Source organism: Capra hircus, chromosome 1 (assembly GCF_001704415.2).
Source record: "Capra hircus breed San Clemente chromosome 1, ASM170441v1, whole genome shotgun sequence".
Lineage (NCBI taxonomy): Eukaryota > Metazoa > Chordata > Mammalia > Artiodactyla > Bovidae > Capra > Capra hircus.
This window is the reverse complement of record NC_030808.1, coordinates 82,446,698-82,466,337: the sequence shown is the minus strand read 5'-3', so window position 1 is coordinate 82,466,337 and position 19,640 is coordinate 82,446,698. Positions and strand designations below refer to the sequence as shown.

The following is a 19,640-nucleotide window of genomic DNA, read 5'->3' as shown; positions in this document are numbered from 1 at the left end:
AGGAGCTGGCTCCTCGCATCAAGTGGCCAAAATATTGGAACTTCAGCTACAGCATCAGCCCTTCCAATGAATATTCAGTGTTGATTTCCTTTAGGATTGACTGGTTTGATCTCCTTCAAGTTCAAGGGACTTTCAAAAGCTTTCTCCAGCACCACAGTTTGAAAGCATCAGTTCTTTGGCTTCAGCCTTCTTTTTGGTCCAGCTCTCACATCCATACTTTGACTATATGGGCCTTTGTTGGCAAAGTGATGTCTCTGCTTTTTAGTACATTGCCTGGGTTTGTCATAGGTTTTCTTCCAAGGAGCAAGTGTCTTTTAATTTCATGGCTGCAATCACTGTCTGCAGTGATTTTGGTGCCCAAGAAAAGAAAATCTGTCATTGTTTCCACTTTTTCCCCATCTATTTGCCATGAAGTGATGGGACCAGACGCCATGATCTTCATTTTTTGAATGTTGAGTTTTAAGCTTTTTTCCACTCTCTTTTACCTTCATCAAGAGGCTTTTTAGTTTCTCTTCACTTTCTGTCTTCAGAGTGGTATCACCCGCATATCTGAGGTTGTTGATATTTCTCCCACCCGTCTTGATTCCAGCCTATAACTCACCCAGCTTGGCATTTCACATGATGTACTCTGCATATAAGTTACATAAGCAGGGTGACAATGCATCCTTCTCGTACTCCTTTCCCAGTTTTGAATAAGGTGGGACTAGTGGTAAAGAATCTATTCTCATAGCAATTCATTAAAGTAAGAAAGTCTTACCATTATTTATAGATGAAGAAGCAGTGGCACAGAGGTTTAGTAACCTACCCAGTGACACACAACTAGTGAGTGACAGAGATTAGACTCCTGTCTGTCTAATCTCCAAACCCATGTTCTGGATGCCTGCATGGACTGTCTTCCCACAGTCCTTTGTGTGGTCTCAATGAAGGTGTGGGTCCTCTGGACATTTGAATTAAGGAACCCATTCAAATAGCTGTCTGGACCAAGAAGTCCCTAGAATCAAGGTTCTGATGCTCAGAAGTGCCAGGCAGGAAGTAGCTGCCTTCACAAAACTAGTACAGGTAAGGTGGACTAGGTCTGGCAAAGCAGAAGAGACAGCAGGGAGGACTCCATCCTGAGGCCTGGTGAGACCTTCAGGCTGCCTGGGCCATCCCCACAGGCTCTAGGTCGGCCAGGACTGGATGTGCTTGAAAGTGAAAGTGTAAGTCGCTCAGCTGTGTCCGACTCTTTGCGACAAAACCTTAACTCTGGTGGGCATTTCCTTGTCTGTGGGTGCTGCAGCTCCTCTTGTGGCCACTAGGGTCCCAGGGCCCCTCCCTGCTGTTATGCACAGGCCTTGTTCTATTCTGAGAGAGGATTGGGTGAAGAGGAACTAAAAAGCCTCTTGATGAAAGTAAAAGAGGAGAGTGAAAAAGTCGGCTTAAAGCTCAACATTCAGAAAACGAAGATCATGGCATCTGGTCCCATCACTCCATGGGAAATAGATGGAGAAACAGTGGAAACAGTGTCAGACTTTATTTTGGGGGGCTCCAAAATCACTGCAGATGGTGATTGCAGCCATGAAATTAAAAGATGCTTACTCCTTGGAAGAAAAGTTATGACCAACCTAGATAGCATATTGAAAAGCAGAGATATTACTTTGCCGACTAAGGTCCGTCTAGTCAAGGCTATGGTTTTTCCTGTGGTCTTGTATGGATGTGAGAGTTGGACTGTGAAGAAGGCTGAGCACCGAAGAATTGATGCTTTTGAACTGTGGTGTTGGAGAAGACTCTCGAGAGTCCCTTGGCCTGCAAGGAGATCCAACCAGTCCATCCTGAAGGAGATCAGCCCTGACATTTCTTTGGAAGGAATGATGCTACAGCTGAAACTCCAGTACTTTGGCCACCTGATGCGAAGAGTTGACTCATTGGAAAAGACTCTGATACTGGGAGGGGTTGGGGGCAGGAGGAAAAGGGGACGACAGAAGATGAGATGGCTGGATGGCATCACTGACTCAATGGACGTGAATCTGAGTGAACTCCGGGAGTTGGTGATGGATAGGGAGGCCTGGCATGCTGTGATTCATGGGGTTGCACAGAGTTGGACACGACTGAGCGACTGAACTGAACTGAACTGAAGGCCTTTTCTGCACCCTGTGGCCTCCCCTTTCAAAGAACAGCTCACAGTATTCCTAGCAAACCCATGTATAAAAGCCTGCTGAATTTTAAGAAAATGATCCCCTTTCACATTTAATAAAAGGAAATATGGGTCTTCTCTATAGGTATGGCAACCACATGATTCTGTTCCCAACTTCTAGCTGAGATGGCATAGTGAGTTCATGCTGTGGCCTACGCCCTCTGTTCCAAATACAGAGAAATAATAAATAAAATAGAGAAAATGATAAACAAAAGGACATAGTTGGGCCCTAAACCAAGATAGATATCTTTGTGTACCAGAAATGTAATGTGATGAGTAGAGCTGAGGGCCTGATGGCCTCGGGGTCTAAAAGCAGCAGTAGCTGCCAGAGGCTTAGCTCCTGGTTACAAGCTCTGTGTAGGACAGGGGACAACAGCCAGGCTCCTTGAAGCCAGGGGTGGGGTGAAGCTCCCTCTGCTTGTGAAAAGAGGCAAGGAAAAAAATAAAGCCAATTGTCCATGTACAGCCTGGGGCTTAAAATGTGGAAAGATGAAGACAGACTCTTGACTAGGAGCTGAGCCAAGCCACCCTCTGGCTACACGTCTGGGTCTGTGATATCCTCATACCACAGCAGAGTGGGAGCCCTAAAGCGCTATTCTAGAACCTGGTTTTCAACTGGGTCTGGAGGTCCCAGCTCAGGACAGAGACAAAGTGAAAAATAGATATTAAAACAAAATTTAAAAAATTCCCCAACTCACTGAGATTCAAATCAAAATACAAGAAAAATACTTAACGGTAAGAAAAACAGTCACAGAATCAATATTTGGAATTTGAATTTATTCCAGATTAATTTAATTTTGTGAAAATCTTGTAAAGAATTAAAAATAGTGTTTTGAATGCCTAAAGAGGCAAATTAAAGTTTAACACTAACAAGAAATGATTGGAGGCAGATAGAAATGAAATGAGAACAAGGAGATACAAAAAGAATTAATTATAGCTCTTGGAAACAAAAGCTTTGATCATTAAAAAATGTAGTAGACAGAATAAATGTAGACTAGATACAAAGAGAGAATTAGTGAATTAGAAGACATAGGAATTAGCACTAATATAGTACATGGTGACAAAGATTTAAAAATGTGAGAGCAGTTATGAGATATGACGGACAGATTGCATGAAGGACAATGTATGTCCAATAAGAGTTTTGGAAGAAAAAAGTGAATGGAGCCACAGTGAAGTAATAAATGAGGGAGTAGTAGCAGAGAATATTTGGGGAGAAATTGCAGACGATCAGATGCAAAGAGAAAAAGACCTTATAGTAGGCCCCAAAAGAGAGTATTTACAAAGGAACTTCTGGCCTCAGCAAAAGCCAAGACGAGAGATGGTGGAGTAGAAGCTTCAAAGTCGAGCTGGACTTTTATACCAAGTTACTGCAAGGAGATCCAACCAGTCCATTCTGAAGGAGATTAAACCTGGGATTTCTTTGGAGGGAATGATGCTAAGGCTGAAACTCCAGTACTTTGGCTACCTCACGCAAAGAATTGACTCATTGGAAAAGACTTTGATGCTGGGAGGGATTGGGGGCAGGAGGAGAAGGGGACGACCGAGGATAAGATGGCTGGATGGCATCACTGACCCGATGGACGTGAATCTGAGTGAACTCTGGGAGTTGGTGATGGACAGGGAGGCCTGGCGTGCTGCGGTTCATAAGGTCGCAAAGAGTTGGACACGACTGAGTGACTGAACTGAACTGAACTGAACTGAACTTGCAGTTAAAATGAAAAGAAAAAGAGGCATTTCCATATATACTCTCATTGAAAGAATTATCGGATGTACTTTGAGAAGAAAAGATGAACCCAGAAAGAAACGGAAGGGTACAAGGAACAATGTTAACCACAGAAAGTGATAAAGATATGTTGATAAATCTAAATGAGCATTGACTATGAACAAAATTTAAAAATTCTTATTTTTGTTAAAAGTATGCATATACATATTTTTTAAAGTTGCTTAATTCTCAAAGGTTCTAAAGATGGTCCCCAATGATCCTTGCCTTTTAGTCATACCCTTGCGTTGTACCCCTACACTGAATAGAGCTGACTTGTGCAACCGATAGGATGTTGCAGAAGGTAATGGTGTATGACATCTGAGGTTACATGATGAAAGACATTCCAGCTTCCACCGGGTTTCCTCTAGGCTTCCTTCTTCTGGGGGAAGGAGACTGCCATGTGGTGAAGACACTCAAGTGGACCCAAGGAAAGGTTTGTGTGGCAAGGAACTGAGGCTTTGTGCAAATGATCAGCACTGATTGCCAGGTATGCCAGCGGATCACTTTGGAAAGGGGACCTTCAGTCTTAGTCAAGCTTTCGGATGATTATGGCCCTGGCTGGGCTCTTGACTATGATCTCATGAGAGATTCTCCACCTAGCTAAACTCCTGAATTTCTGACTCATGGATACAAAACGAAGTAACAAACATTTATTGTTATTTTAAATTGATTAGTTTTGGGTGATTTTTATACAATAGATAATTAATACAGGTGTACCTCTTTTTATTGTATTTTGCTTTATTGTTTTTCATGGATACTATGTTTTTTGTTATTGTTGTTTTTTACAAATCAAAGGCTTGTGGCAATCCTGCATTGAAAAGTCTATCAGTGCCATTTTCCCAGCAGCATTTGCTCATTTTGTGTCTTTCTGTCACATTTTGGTTATTTTAGCAATATTTTAAGCTTTTTTCATTATTAAGCTATCTGCCATGGTGATCTGTGATCAGTGATCTTTGATGTTACTATTGCAAAAAATTACAGCTCCTTGAAGTTTCAGATGATAATATTTTTTGTGATCAAGTATTTTAAATTATGGATACATTATTTTTTTTATATAGTGCTATTGCATGCTTAATAGACTACAGTATAGTATAAGCATAACTTTTATATGTACTGGGAAACCAGAAATTCATGTGACTTGCTTTATTGCAATATTTGTATTCCTGAGGTAGTCTGGAACCAAACCTGCACTATCTCCAAGGTACACCTATATAATTTAAATGAAAATTTGCAGCCCCTTGTTCCCTCTTACTCCATCCCAGTTCCCATCCACTAAAGGCAAACACTTTCAACTCCCTTTAGCTAGTATGTTCTTGTTATTTGCCTCCATATTTTTACATGCCTTTTTTTTCATTAAGTATTATATATTGATTTCCTGTTTTGGAAGATGATGCTATTTTTCTCCTTCCCAAATTCTCCAGCACTTCCCTTTCAAAGTAATTATATCATATTTTCTAGTTATTCAATTAGTATGGCCACATCAGTACTATTCACAGCAAACTTTGAATTGTGAGATGACGACATTTCCTTTCTTCTACCACTTTCTGTTTTCTCTGGTGATAAAAATGGTCTATCTTTTTTTGTTTGATTAGATTTCCATTCCTAGGAGTGACTCATTCTCAATATGTCTGAATGTGTTAGGTAATCTATTAATTTCATATTTTTCTTTGGGACATTGCCTCTTAGAACCGTTAGTCCCCTTCTTTCTGAACAGGGTGGCTGCACCTAGGCCTGCTGTCCAGCTGTCTTCCTGGGACATTCCTTTTCTGTCAACCTGGGGATTCCCTTTGCCTATAGCCTGTGTCTTATATCTTCCTCTTTCTTGATTTATTCCTTCATTTTGATGGAGTATATTCTCCTGCAGCTTCCTATGCAAGGGTGTGTAAGACCTAGGCTCAATTTTTTTTTTAGCATTTTCACCCTTGAAAATGTATATTCTACCATCACATTTGAATGATAGTTAGGCTATACATGTAATTCTGAGTGAGAAATAATTTTCCCTCAGAATTTGAAGGCACTACTCTCTTGTATCTTAGCTTCCAGTGTTACTCTTCAGGAGTTCATTGATATTTTGATTCCAGATCCTATATAAGTGTTCTTTCTTCTCCTGGAAAAATCTTGGCCTCTTTTATCGTTATTGTTCTGATATTTAATGATTATATGTTTTGGTGGGATCTTTTTAAAATTATTGTCCTGAGAATGTGGAGATTCTCTTACTCTAGGAAACTCATGTCCTTTATTAAAAGTCTTTCTTAAATTATTTTTTGATACTTTTCTCTCTCCGTTTTCTCTTTGTAGATTTTTAAATTATTTGAATGTTGGTCTTTCTGGGTTAATCACTTAAAGGTCTTATTTTTCTCGGCTATTTTTAATCTCTCTCACGTTCAGATTCCTTGGTTTTATTTCTAAACCTTATTCTAAAATTCCATTTCTCTACTCATATTTTTATTATTCACATATTTCTACTTGTCTCTCTGAAGATACTAATTACAGATTTTTAAACAATTTTTTTCCCTGTTCTCAAATTGTCTTTATTTCCTAAGAATTCCTTCTTATTTACTTGTTTATTTTTGCTTCTCCACACAAGAAATTCAAATGATTGATGATGATTTTTGTTTGTTGATATTTAGGATAAAATATAAAAAGCAGTCTGTCAGCTCTGTATGTATCAGTGGGGTTTGTCCAAGGTAGATTTCACTGTTGGACCGTCTAGCTGACCATTTTCTCATGGGTTCACAAAAGGATTTCTGAGACTTAGAATGAACAAAAGAATGTAAACACTTGGAACAGTTATGAAATACTAATTGCGTATTAGATGGAAAAGGATGTCAGTCAACACCATGCAAATTGTATTCTCTGACCACAAAACATATAAATTGAAAATTAACAATAAAAATCACATTAAATCTTCCACATGTTTAGAACTGTAAGAAGTCACTCCTAAATAAAGAAGTTACAAAGATATCACAGTGGAAATTACCAACTATTTAGAATGGAATGATAACAAAAATACCACATATCACAACTTGTAGGATGAAGCCAAAACAAATCTCATTTTTCGGGCACTTATTACAAACAAGACAAGATTAAAATTAATTAAACAATCAATACAAAGAGCTAGAAAAAGCATAACAGAGCAAACCCAAGTAAAGTGTTGTTGTTACTGTTCACTTGCTAAGTTGTGTCTGGCTCTTTGTGATGCCATGGACTGCACTACGCCAGCCTTCCCTGTCCTTCACTATCTCCCAGAGTTTGCTCAAATTCATGTCCATTGTGTCAGTATGCTATCTAACCATCTCATCCTCCGCCACTCCCTTCTCCTTTCGCCTTCAATCTTTCCCAGCATCAGGGTCTTTTCCAATAAGTAAACTCTTTGCATCAGGTATCCAAAATTGTTGGAGCTTCAGTTTTAACATCAGTCCTTCCAATGAATATTCAGGGTTGATTTCCTTTAGGATTGACTGTTTTCATCTCCTTGCTGTCCAAGGGACTCCCAAAAGTCTTCTGTAGCACCATGGTTCAAAAGCATCAATTCTTTGACACTCAGCCTTCTTTATGATCCAGTTCTCACATCTGTCCATGACTACTGGAAAAACCATAGCTTTGGTTATACAGACTTTTGATGGCAAAGTGAAAGTGAAAGTCACTCAGTCATGTCCAGCTGTTTGCAACCCCATGGACTATAGAGTCCATGGAATTCTTCAGGCTGGAATACTGGAATGGGTAGCCTTTCCCTTCTCCAGAGGATCCTCCCAACCCAGGGACTGATTGCGGGTGGATTCTTTACCAGCTGAGCCACAAGGGAAGCAGGCAAAATGAAGTCTCTGCTTTTTAATATACTGTCTAGGTTTGTCATAGCTTTTCTTCCAAGGAGCAAGTGTCTTTTAATTTCATGGCTGCACTCACCATTTGCAGTGATTTTGGAGTCCAAGAAAAGAAAATCTGTCACTGCTTCCACTTTTCCCCCTTCTGTTTGTCATGTAGTGATGGGACTGGATGTCATGATCTTAGTTTTTTGAATGCTGAATTTTAAGCCAGCTTTTTCATTCTCCTCTTTCACCTTCATTTAGATGTTATTTAGCTCCTCTTTGCTTTCAGCCATTAGGGTGGTATCATCTACATATCTGAGGTTGTTGATATTTCTCCCAACAGTCTTGACTATAGCTTGTGATTCATCCAACCTGGCATTTTGCATGATGTACTCTGCATATAAAGTAAGTAGGGGAGGAGATTAGTAAAAATAGTGAGGTTAGCAAAGTAGGACACAAAGAAACAAAATAGAAAAGCAGTTTAGTGAAAAAAATACAATATACAAGCTTTTATTTTTTATTTATTTTAAAAATTATTTATTTATTTACAGTTGTGCTGATTCTTTGTTTTTGTGCATGGGCTTTATCTAGTTGTGGCAAGCGGGGGCTATTCTCTGGTTGTGGTATGCGGCCTTCTCATTGAGGTGGCATGTTTTGTGGAACGCAGGCTCAAGGGTACTCAGACTTCATTAGCTGCAGCTCATGGCCTCCAGTAGTTGTGGCACACGGGCTTAGTTGCCTGAAGGCACATGGAATCCAGGTCAGGGTTTGAACCTGTGTCTCCTGCATTGGCAAGTGGATTCTTAACCACTGGACCACCAGGGAAGTCCACAACACACAAACTCTCAGCAAGATTCATTAAGAAAAAAAAAAAGTCATGAATAAGCAATATTAGAAACAAAAACTAGACATAACTAGAAATAAAGTAGAAATTTAAAACAATATAGTAAGAGAATGATAGAGCAATTTCTAGTCAGTGAAATTAAAAATGGAGAAAATAGATATTTTTCTAAAAATATGATATTCAGATGACCCAAGAATATATAGAAATTTTTGATTAGCAATTAATAATTATACAATGAATCAAACATCTCTCTCTTCAAAATACATGAGTTTTAGCAGGAAGGTTTTATTGAACCTTCAAAGAACTACTTCATAGACTTGAAGCAGGTAAGTTAATTTTTGAGGCTGTGATACAAACCAAACAAGACTGGCTCAAGAAAAGAAAATTATAAACCAATCTCACTGGTAGCCATCCTCTAAGATGGCCCCTAGTGATGCAAATCTCCTGATATTCACATCCTTATGTAGATCCCCACAGTGAACTGTGGCTTGTCTGTGTGTTCACTAGAGTGCTGCAGAAGTAACAGCATACGTCTGTGGAGGCGAATCCATAAAAGCCACTAGAGCTTCTCTGCCTTACCCTACGGACAGCTCGCTCTAGAGGAAGCCAGTGGCCATGTCATAAACACACTCAAGCATCCCTGCAGAGACAGCCATGTGATGAGGAACTGAGCCTTCTACCAATAGGGAGCATTAGTTTGCCAGTCATATGAGTGGGTCACCTTAGATGTGTTTCCTCCAGTCACAGTTAAGCTTTTGGATGGCTGTTCTATGAGACCCTAAGACAAAACCACCCAGCTACATTCCTCACATATTCCTGACCCACAGAAACTAAGACAGAACAGATGCTTATTGCTGTTTTTATTTACATGCTTATTTTTGGCTCTGCTGGGTCTTTGTTGCTATGTGGCTTTTCTCTAGTTAGTGGAGAGTGGGGGCTACTCTCTAGTTGTGGTACAAGGGCTTCTCACTGGGGAGGCTTCTCTTGTTGCACAGCACAAGCTCTAGGGTGCGGGCTTCAGTATGTGCAGCACGTGGGCTCAGCAGTTGCAGTTCCCGGGCTCTAGAGCACAGACTCAATAGCTGTGGCACACAGACTTACCTGTTCCACGGCATGTGGAATCTTCCTGGATCAGGCATCCAATCTGTGTCTCTTGCATTGGCAGGTGAATTCTTTACCACCGAACCACGGGGAAGTCCTATTGTTTTAATCATTAAGTTTAGGACAATTGTTATTATTGCAGTAGAGGACTGATACACACAGTTGAGCTTCTAGATGCAAAAGTTATAAACAAAAACACTAACAAAATGAAATAAGTGGTGTATAATTAGAGTTTGCCCCAGAGTGCAAGAATGCTTAGCTTAGAAAAATTTATAAATATGATTCACCATATCAAAAGATCAAAGGAGAAAATGTATATTCATTTAACAGATTCAGAGAAAACGTTTGATGAAATTTTAAATTCATTCATGATAAACCTTACCAATTTGGGGTTAGAAGGAAACTTTTTGAACACGTTGAAGATTACCCATCAATAATCCACAGCAAGCATACATAGCCCAATTTTAGCAGCATTTCTTTTAAACTTAGGAGTAAGACAAGGATGCCTGCTATCATGACTTATTTTTCCCCACTGGAAAACCTTGCCAGTGCAAAAGCACCAGGGAAAATAAGGGGTTTGAGAACTGGAAAGGAAGAAATGCAGGTGTTCTTCTGGCAGATTTGCCTATATAGGTATTCAAAAGATTTTATTCATAAAATGCATCTATCTGACAAGCCTGGAGCTCTTACTGTCTGCTAAGGTTTCCACTACAGATGCAAGAAAAACGTGTCCTTGTGTCTTCAGTCTGTCTGATTGTGGCAGCCCAGATTGAATAGGGGAATACAGGGAAAAAATTTTGCAACTCCCAAATAACCTTGTGAACAGTGAAAGCCTGATTTATTAAAAAACAAACAAACCAATCAAAAACAAAAAAGAATCTACAGATAAACAATTAAAGTATTTAATTCAATTCAGCTATATTTCAGGACACAAGGTCAACACTGAAAAAATTACTAGTCTTTCTACTCATCAATCATGACCAGTTAGGAAACGTAATAGGAAAAATAAAGATCTCATTCATAATGGCAAGATAAAGTGTGGAGTGCCCAGTGATTAATCTAACAGAAGACAGGAAAAATTTTATGAAGAAGATGACAAAGCATTGTGGGAAGAATACAAAAAAAGATTTGAAAATGAATGAAGAGACATATGTTCATGGATCAGAAGACTCAATGTTCATGCCAATTTCTCCCAAATAATCTATAAATTTAATTAAACTTCAATGAAAATTCCAATGAAGTTTTTTTGATGGAGTTTGACAAAATGATTTAAAAACTCATAGAGAAGAGCAAGAGCTAGATAATTTTGGAAAAGAACACAAGGAGGTAGGATGGAAGGAAGACTTAACCTACAAGATAAGGCTTAGTGGCGTTGTAAAGGAATAGTAATTAGAGAGCAGGGTAGTGATACAGAACAGAGAGCCCAGGAAGAGACCCACGCACATATGGAAAAGATACACAACAGCTGATATTTCAAATCAGTAAGGGAAACAAATTACTTTTAAAAATAAATGATGCTTGAAAAATTGGTTATCCACATGGAAGAATATCAAATTAGGCTGCTAGTTCCATACTCCAAAATAAAGAACTAAAAAGCTAATCTTTAAAGCTTTTAGAATAAATATAGAGAGAAGACTTTTGGGCAAGTAATGATTTCTTAAACAGAACACAAAAATAGATCATAAAAGGAATGAATGACATCTTACTTGTTTTAAATGAACAGCTTCTGTTCAAAAAAGACATCTTCAAGCAACTTGAAGATGAAACTCAGACTAGGGGAAGATATTTGCTACTTAGAGAACTGACAAAAGATTAATATCTACAGTTTGTAAAAAAAATTCTACAAGTGAAATAGGAAAGAGATAAATAATACAATAGAAAAATATGAAAGGGTGATTAAGAAAAAGAAATCTGAAAGAGCAACTACTTTAATAATCAAGGAAAAAAATTTAGACTGTATGAAGATACCATTTCATATCCGTATTGGTGAAGTAATTAAAAAGGGCTACTACCAAGTATTTATAAGGATGCAGAGTAGATAAGCAGAAACTTTCATAGGCAGCTGGTGGGGAAATAAATTGGTACAATCACTGAAGAGCAACCTGGCAAGGTCTGCTAAACCTCAGATGTGCATGTCCTTCAACCCTGCAATTGACTTCTGGAGAAATCCTCACACGAGCAGTCGGAGATGGTACACGTCATCAGATTCCACTTGAAAGCCATCCTGCTACCAGAAGATTAAACATGAGTAAAGTCCTGTGACGTGCATAAAAAAAAGAGTCCAATATAACATTGCTTATAATAGGGAAAAACTGGAAATCATCTACATATCCACCAACAAGAGAATGAATAAATAAATAGAATACTACAAAGCAGTGAAAATGTGCATATATAAATATGGATAAATCTCAAAAGCATAATGTTGAGAAAAAATCACTTTGTGAAATGATATGTAGAGTGTGATCCATTTTGCATGAAATTTGGAAACATGAATATTATATATAGTTACATATATATATGTATGTAGGATACAGTGTAAACACACCAGGGAAAGATAAATACCAGAATCCCCAGAGCAGGGTGTTGGATATTTAGATGTAAGGTAGTGAGCATCTTTGCTTGTTTGTTTGAAATGTTGTAGTCAAAATCATCATAACCCAGATCTACATAACTGTTAGTTCAGACAGGACTCCTGAGATCCCTGTGTGTCCATACGCCATGACACTGGAGTTGATGGTGGCCCCTCCCAGTAAGAACACAAGCTGGAATCAAGATTGCTGGGAGAAATATCAATCACCTCAGATATGCAGATGACAGCACCCTTATGGCAGAAAGTGAAGAGGAACTAAAAAGCCTCTTGATGAAAGTGAAAGAGGAGAGTGAAAAAGTCGGCTTAAAGCTCAACATTCAGAAAACGAAGACCATGGCATCTGGTCCCATCACTTCATGGGAAATAGATGGAGAAACAGTGGAAACAAACTTTATTTTTTGGAGCTCCAAAATCACTGCAGATGGTGATTGCAGCCATGAAATTAAAAGACGCTTACTCCTTGGAAGAAAAGTTATGACCAACCTAGATGGCATATTCAAAAGCAGAGACATTACTTTGCTGACTAAGGTCCATCTAGTCAAGGCTATGGTTTTTCCAGTAGTCATGTATGGATGTGAGATTTGGACTGTGAAGAAGGCTGAGCGCCGAAGAATTGATGCTGTTGAACTGTGGTGTTGGAGAAGACTCTTTAGAGTCCCTTGGAATGCAAGGAGATCCAACCAGTCCATTCTGAAGGAGATCAACCCTGAGATTTCTTTGGAAGGAATGATGCTAAAGCTGAAACTCCAGTACTTTGGCCACCTCATGTGAAGAGTTGACTCATTGGAAAAGACTCTGATGCTGGGAGAGATTGGGGGCAGGAGGAGAAGGGGACGACAGAGGATGAGATGGCTGGATGGCATCACTGATTCGTTGGACATGAATCTGACTGAACTCTGGGAGTTGGTGATGGACCGGGAGGTCTGGCGTGCTGTGATTCATGGGGTCGCAAAGAGTCAGACACGACTGAGCAACTGAACTGAACTCTGAACTGAACTCTCCCAGTAAATCCTGAGCTCCCTCAGGGGCATGGTCTTTTTGCTTGCCACATTCCTAGAGTTTGGCAAAGTGTTCAACCCATCCTTGTTGGTTGACTGACTGACTGACTGGCTGATTAAGTGGAAAAAGAGGGAAATGTGAAAGGAGCAAGATTAGGAGGAGGAAGGAGAGACTGAGACAGGCTTTCAGTGTCTGCCTCTGACAGGGACTGTGGAGAGATGTAGATAGGCTTGAGCAAAGCTAGAGAGATGAACTGTGCTGGCGGAGGTGTGATTAGAGGGAGAAGCCTAGGAGGTTCGCTGAACCTCTCACTGGGTGATGGTAATGGTGGAGTTGCCACCTGACAATTTATCTCTTTAGGTAAGAGCCCTGGAGGGCATGTAGGTCAAAGAAGTCGATGAGTTTAATTTTTTTAATGTTTTATGTTCTTTTAGAAATTATTTATTTATTGTTTATTTATTTATCTATTTATTTTTGGCTGCGATGAATCTTCGTTGCTGAGCGGGCTTTCTCTGATCATGATGAGCAGGGGCTACTCCTGAGTTGTGGTGTGTGGGTTTCTCATTGCGGTGGTTTCTCTTGTTGTGGAGTTCAGGCTCAGGGGTGCAAAGGCTTCAGTCACCGTGGCTCCTGGGCTCTTGAGCACATGCCCAATAGTTGCGGCTCATGGGCTTAGTTGCTCCTTGCCATGTGGGATCTTCCCAGACCAGGGATTGAACCATGTCCCCTGCATTGGCAGGCGGATTCTTTACCATTGAGCCACTGAGTTTAATTTTAGACAGTGATGGGAGCCCTCCAGGTGTGAGTATCAAGTGGGTACTAGGACATGTGGTCTAGAGCTCAGGGGAAATGCCAGAGCTAGGAGTGTAGACTTGGTTGTTTCAGGAGGATATGAGTATTGAGTCTGTGATGAGCTTTCCCAGGGAGGCGGGTGGCTATACACAGGCCCTGGGGAATATCAGTGTTTAAGTGAGGAGGACAGAGAAAGAATCCAGGCAAGGAGGCCGAGTCCAGAGGAGGAGGCAAACAGGGGCAGCAAGATAAAGTTTCAGGAAAGAGTCCCTTTTGGTGAGATCGGATAAGGAAGAAAGGTCCAGAAAGATAAAAACTGAATAGTGTCCTTTGAGTTTGGCAGAGGAAGGCTATTAATGGTTTTCGCTGAAGGAGTCTCTTTGGAGAGGTGAGGAGGAAGAAGACTGTGTTGTGTCGTGGGCAATGGGGAGCTGCATGTGAGCACACGTGGAAGAGTGAGTCTCCAAACCTGCTTTTTTCAGATTCCTGGACTTGAAGGATAGACACAAATAGGCCAGTAACATTGCGGTGTGAATTTAGGGGGTGGGACATAGTTGACTGTGAAGAAAGTAAGGGAGGAAATTTGAAGACTGAGAGAGGCTTAAAATATGGGAGACAGGGAGAGATAACTAATGAGTCAAGGTTTTGGCAGAAATGGAGGAATGCAGTAATATTCACAATGCTAATCAGCACTAGTAACACTATTACTAGCACACACTAATAGAGCCCTTACTATGTATAAGTGCTCTTCTAAGTGCTTAACAACTATTTAACTCTTTTAATCCTTACAACAAACCTATGAGGTCAGTACTCGACCCCCTTTTACAGATGAGGTAAACTGAGGTACTGAGTCAAAACAGTGATCATCATTATCATTTCCTGGGCTCATACCTACTTATTTAATCTATTGGCTTCCCTGGGTCTTTGCTGCTGCATGGGCTTTTTCTCTAGTTGTGGACAGCGGGGGCTATTCTCTAGTTGTGTCCTGCGGGCTTCTCATCATGGTGGCTTTTTGTGGAGCACCAGCTCTAGGGCATGCGGGCTCAGTAGCTGTGGTACACAGGCTTAACTGCTCCTCAGCATGTGGGATCCTCCCAGACTAGGCATTAAATCTGAGTTCCCTGCATTGACAGATGAATTCTTAACCCCTGGACCACCAGTTCAGTTCAGTTCAGTTCAGTTGAGTCGCTCAGTCGTGTCCAGCTCTTTGCGACCCCATGAATTGCAGCACGCCAGGCCTCCCTGTCCATCACCAGTTCCCGGAGTTCACTCAAACTCATGTGCATCGAGTCGGTGATGCTATCCAGCCATCTCATCCTCTGTCGTCCCCTTCTCCTCCTGCCCCCAATCCCTCCCAGCATCAGAGTCTTTTCCAATGAGTCAACTCTGCATGAGGTGGCCAAAGTACTGGAGTTTTAGCTTTAGCATCAGTCCTTCCAAAGAACACCCAGGACTGATCTCCTTCAGAATGGACTGGTTGGATCTCCTTGCAGTCCAAGGGACTCTTGAGAGCTCTTTTTACTTATCAGGAGTATGATTCTTGACAACACCTCTATAATGTGTTAATAGATCAGTTTTACATATTAGGCATAGTAAGACAGTCAGAGGTAGTCAGGACACAGAAAGAAAGTCTGCCTTGGTCTCTAGTTTTGGAGGGAAGGATGACTGTGGACACAGAGGTGGGTACAGAAATAAGGAAGGGGTGGAGAGAAGGCAACAGGACTTTGAGGTAGCTCAAGACAATGGCTTTGGCTTCTATGGCAAATAGAGAAGGAACATTTATTATGGAAAACACAGGTAACAATAAAAGAAAAGAAGAATAATTCTAAGCCTTTGCCATAATCACTTTTTACATCTTGTGTTTCCTTCCAGACTTTTCTCTCAGCATACATGCTGCTGCTAAGTCACTTCAGTCATGTCCAACTCTGTGCGACCCCATAGACGGCAGCCTACCAGGCTCCCATGTCCCTGGGATTCTCCAGGCAAGAACACTGGAGTGGGTTGCTATTTCCTTCTCCAATGAATGAAAGTGAAAAGTGAAAGTGAAGTCGCTCAGTCATGTCCAACCCTTAGCGACCCCATGGACTGCAGCCTACCAGGCTCCTCTGTCCATGGGATTTTCCAGGCAAGAGTACTGGAGTGAAGTGCCGTTGCTTTCTCTGCTCAGCATACATATACAGGTATAAACACATAACAGGAGAAGTCAGTCCTTTGTTCTGACTGAAAGAATAAGAACAAACAAATCCAATAGAATCTACACCTTGCAATTTTGGAGCTACAAGCAGAACAGTTCTCGGTGTCAGAAGATAGCGCCCCCTTGTCCTGAGCAATCTCCCTACAGGTCTATAATTGTGCAAACCCTGCAAAGACCCTCTTCTGGCACACAGAGGTTTGAGGCGCTGTGACCTGGAGAAGCCAGACTGTCTTGCACAACATATTGAAAGATCACCTTTGTAGTGGGGCAGTGGAGTTGCCTCTCCAACAGACTGTTCTTGGAGAAGTCTTTCAGACCTACATATGAATTTAGCTCAATCCAACAAAGGTCCATCTAGTCAAGGCTATGGTTTTTCCAGTGGTCATGTATGGATGTGAGAGTTGGACTGTGAAGAAAGCTGAGTGCTGAAGAATTGATGCTTTTGAACTGTGGTGTTGGAGAAGACTCTTGAGAGTCCCTTGGACTGCAAGGAGATCCAACCAGTCCATTCTAAAGGAAATTAGTCCTGGGTGTTCTTTGGAAGGAATGATGCTAAAGCTGAAACTCCAGTACTTTGGCCACCTCATGCGAAGAGTTGACTTATTGGAAAAGACTCTGATGCTGGAAGGGATTGGGGGCAGGAGGAGAGGGGACGACAGAGGATGAGATGGCTGGATGGCATCACCGACTCGATGGACATGAGTTTGAGTGAACTCCGGGAACTGGTGATGGACAGGGAGGCCTGGCGTGTTGCAATTCATGGGGTTGCAAAGAGTTGGACACGACTGAGCGACTGAACTGAACTGGTGAACCAATTACATATGAGAACAAAACAACATTTATATGTGTGTTTGTGTTTTTGTTGCAAGGGAAATTGTCCTAGATTAAATGTGGGGGTGTATGTGTGTGTTCTTCATTGAGAAAGTGCCAAAAATACATTCTGGCCTCAGGGATGCAGCCCCCATCAGAAATTCGGGGTAGGATTGGGTGAAGCTTCCTGGAATCACTGAAGGGTTCCTTCAGCAGATGGGTTCCCAGTGAGTGGCCCAGTTGTCTGGGGAAGTGACATGGTGGTATGACAGCTCCCTTGGTTTACAGAGGGTGTAGAAGACTGGCAAGCAGACACTTGAGAGGGGCTGTGGGAGAGACGCAGGAGGGTGGCTCTGGCCATAGGAAGTGGAAGGGACTGGACCCTGTACTGACCCCAAGTCTTTGGCTGCAACCTAAGGGTAGATAAGGAATTTATTTGAAGAGGTGTTATCTCAGGACCCACAGTGATCAGTGGAGCCAAGAACTCAGACAGCACCTTTTAGGCTTGTCCTCTAGGAAAATTTGTTCAAGCAACAGCACTGCTTTTATAAATACAGAATTCTGTTTCACACGAAGAAAGTGAAAGAAGTCACTCAGTCGTGTCTGGCTCTTTGCAACCTCATGGACTGTAGCCTGCTAGGCTCCTCTGTCCGTGGGATTTCTCAGGCAAGAATACTGGAGTGGGTTGTCCTTCCCTTCTCCAGGGGATCCTCCTGACCTAGGGATTGAACCCAGGTCTCCTGCATTGCAGGCAGATTCTTTCCACATAGTTTTTATTAAACAATATTATAAATATCTCTTCATATAATTAAGCATTCTGTGCTATGATGTTCAGTGGTCACTGCATTGTGAATAGAACATGGCTTTTTTTTTTTTAATTAGAGGATAATTGCTTTATTGTGTTGGTTTCTGCCGTTCAGCAACTCGAATTAGTCATAACTGTGTGTATGTGCTCAGTCACTCAGTTGTGTCTGCAGCCCCAGGGACTGTAGCCCGCCAGGTTCCTCTGTCCATGGAATTTTCCAGGCAAGACTACTAGAGTGGGTTGTCATTTCCTATTCCAGGGGATCTTCCTAATGCAGGGATCAAACTCAAGTCTCTTGAGTCTCCTGCATTGGCAGGCAGATTCTTTACCACTAGCGCCACCTGGGAAGCCCCCCAGTCATAATTATATATATATATTCTCCCTCCTGTACCTCCTTCCTGCCTCCCATCCCACCTGGAACATGGCTTAGTAACTACTGTGTTGGAACTGTCCACCGGACTGGACCTCATCAGCGATGAAACTAAGCCCCTCTTGCTGTCTGGCCAGTGTCATATGCTTGCCCTCCTCTAAGGACCAGGCAAGTCCATTCCTCCCTCTCTCACCTCTCAGCACCTTTCTGCAGTAGCTGTGGATCACCTGCTGAAGTCCCAGCATGCCTTGTTCCCAAGCTCACGGAAGTCATGGAGAAAAGAAGGCCCAAATACATCGAGGAAATACTGAGGCAAGGACATGGCTCGGATCCCAGCACAGATTCCCCGTCCTCCTGCAGTTATAGTCTTGGCTGAGCTGAGCCCTTTCCTCACAGTGTTTGGATTGGATGTTGGACTAGGTGAGTCAGGCTTCTTGGCACCCTCCTCTGAGTTGAAAGTCACATTGAGAAGGGGTTGTTGGCAGATCGGTAGAATAATCGGTCCTTTGCACAACCCAAGTCCTCCCATCCCTCTCTCTGAAACTAGGTCCCACTGCGTCTTGTGAGGGTGTAGGCTGGACCGAGTCACAGGAGCTGACCTACGTCAGTCCTTTAGTAGCCCAGAGCCTCTTATGGTGACCTGGGTCCTGGGTCCCAAATGAAGGAGGCACTTCCCTCTGGGCCTTCATCTTCTTTCTGTGGCCAGTGAGCGCACCCCTCCCAGGCAACCCTAGACAGACCTGGTTGGAATGCCAGCTCCACCACTGACTGGTTGGGTGACCTTGGCCTCACCTCTGTGCTGGGATCCCTGCCATGGCTTTGCCTCAGTGTTTCCTCAATCCATTTGGGCCTCTTTCCTCCATGCTTCTGTGAGCTTGGGAACAAGTCCTCAGAGATGAGTTTTCCTCATCCTTAAAAATGAAAAAAATGTTATCTGTTCCTATGAATGTAAAGAGTCAATGCATATAAATGTAACAGGACCTTAAAACTAGATTTTCCACCAGGCATTAACATGTATTATAGATGTGAAAATCCAAAGTGCGATGCCAAGTCACCTTCTGGAGATTTTCTAAGGAAATGCCAGCATCTGTTCCAAGACTCTTGAAACCCCTTGCCCCCTTTGAGACTGTGAAAAAGTAGAAATAGAGGAGGCAGAAGGATATTGTGAGGAGGATTTCTTTGAAGAAATCTGTGTTGTGAGTCCTGTCTTGGGGCTGGGGTGAGTGCCTGCTCCCTCACCTCAGGCCTAGTGAGGGTGAGTGTCTGGGGGTGGAGACGGCTACTCCAAGTGCTTAACATATGAACCCTGGATCTGGGACCTGGGGGCCTGGCCCTTACGCACTTAGGGAGTCTGGAAGATAAGAGAAGGGCTCACTAGCTGCTCTTGTTGG

At 41.9% G+C, this 19,640-nt stretch overlaps 1 protein-coding gene across 1 annotated transcript; it reads left to right on the top strand.

The window, feature by feature from the left end:
• Window positions 12,408-18,888, top strand: LOC108636350. Its single transcript, XM_018050183.1, is given in 5 exon segments — window positions 12,408-12,438; window positions 18,310-18,467; window positions 18,469-18,499; window positions 18,502-18,669; window positions 18,797-18,888. Coding segments are annotated over 5 exon segments (480 nt in total).